General features: G+C 46.0%; 1 protein-coding gene across 1 annotated transcript in view; it reads right to left on the reverse strand.

Moving 5' to 3' along the window:
• slc2a9l1 (solute carrier family 2 member 9, like 1) overlaps positions 1–558 on the reverse strand; it is a gene marked incomplete at both ends in the record, with an annotated part of 9,609 nt that extends 9,051 nt beyond the window's left edge. The window contains 3 exon segments of the mRNA XM_014009801.1: positions 8–132; positions 215–375; positions 454–558. Coding sequence (XP_013865255.1) covers positions 8–132; positions 215–375; positions 454–558 — 391 coding nt within the window.
• Between the last annotated feature and the right edge of the window lie 12 nt (positions 559–570).

The raw sequence follows: 570 nt of genomic DNA on the forward strand, positions 1-570 counted from the left end.
ACTTTACCTGATGAGTAACCAAACAGGATCCTTGCAACAATGATCATTTCAAAGGATTTGGCCTGTCTGCTTGTAAGCATGAAAACTGCCCCGACGATGGAGATGAAGCCGTTGCAGATCATTGTTCTTTTTCTGCAAAAACAAAACATCAAGTTTTCTTTTAAGCTTCTGACAAATCATGTGTCCGAGTGATCTGTGCCCCTCAGGTCTTCACCTTCCAAGCCTCCATGAGAAGAACTTAACGCTGACGGCACCGAGGAGTCCACCGACAGCATACATGGAGACAACGAGGGACCATATCATGGTGACCGTTTGTGGAGGTGGAGGCTTGTTGTATCGCTCACACCAGCTGTGGTTGATGAAGCGCTGAATATACTGCACAGATGGGTTCAAGCATGGGTTTTGAACTAATAAAAAAATATCAGCAACAACAACAAAAAATATTTGTCTCACAGGTGAGGGAGAACTCAGTCCTGTAATGTGATAACCAGACTGGAAGCTGCCTCCGATTCCCAGGATGATGATGAGGAGCAGAGCGTTGCCTTGAGTCTGAGGTGCAGACCGAAAGAC

Source organism: Austrofundulus limnaeus, unplaced genomic scaffold (assembly GCF_001266775.1).
Source record: "Austrofundulus limnaeus strain Quisiro unplaced genomic scaffold, Austrofundulus_limnaeus-1.0 Scaffold62, whole genome shotgun sequence".
Lineage (NCBI taxonomy): Eukaryota > Metazoa > Chordata > Actinopteri > Cyprinodontiformes > Rivulidae > Austrofundulus > Austrofundulus limnaeus.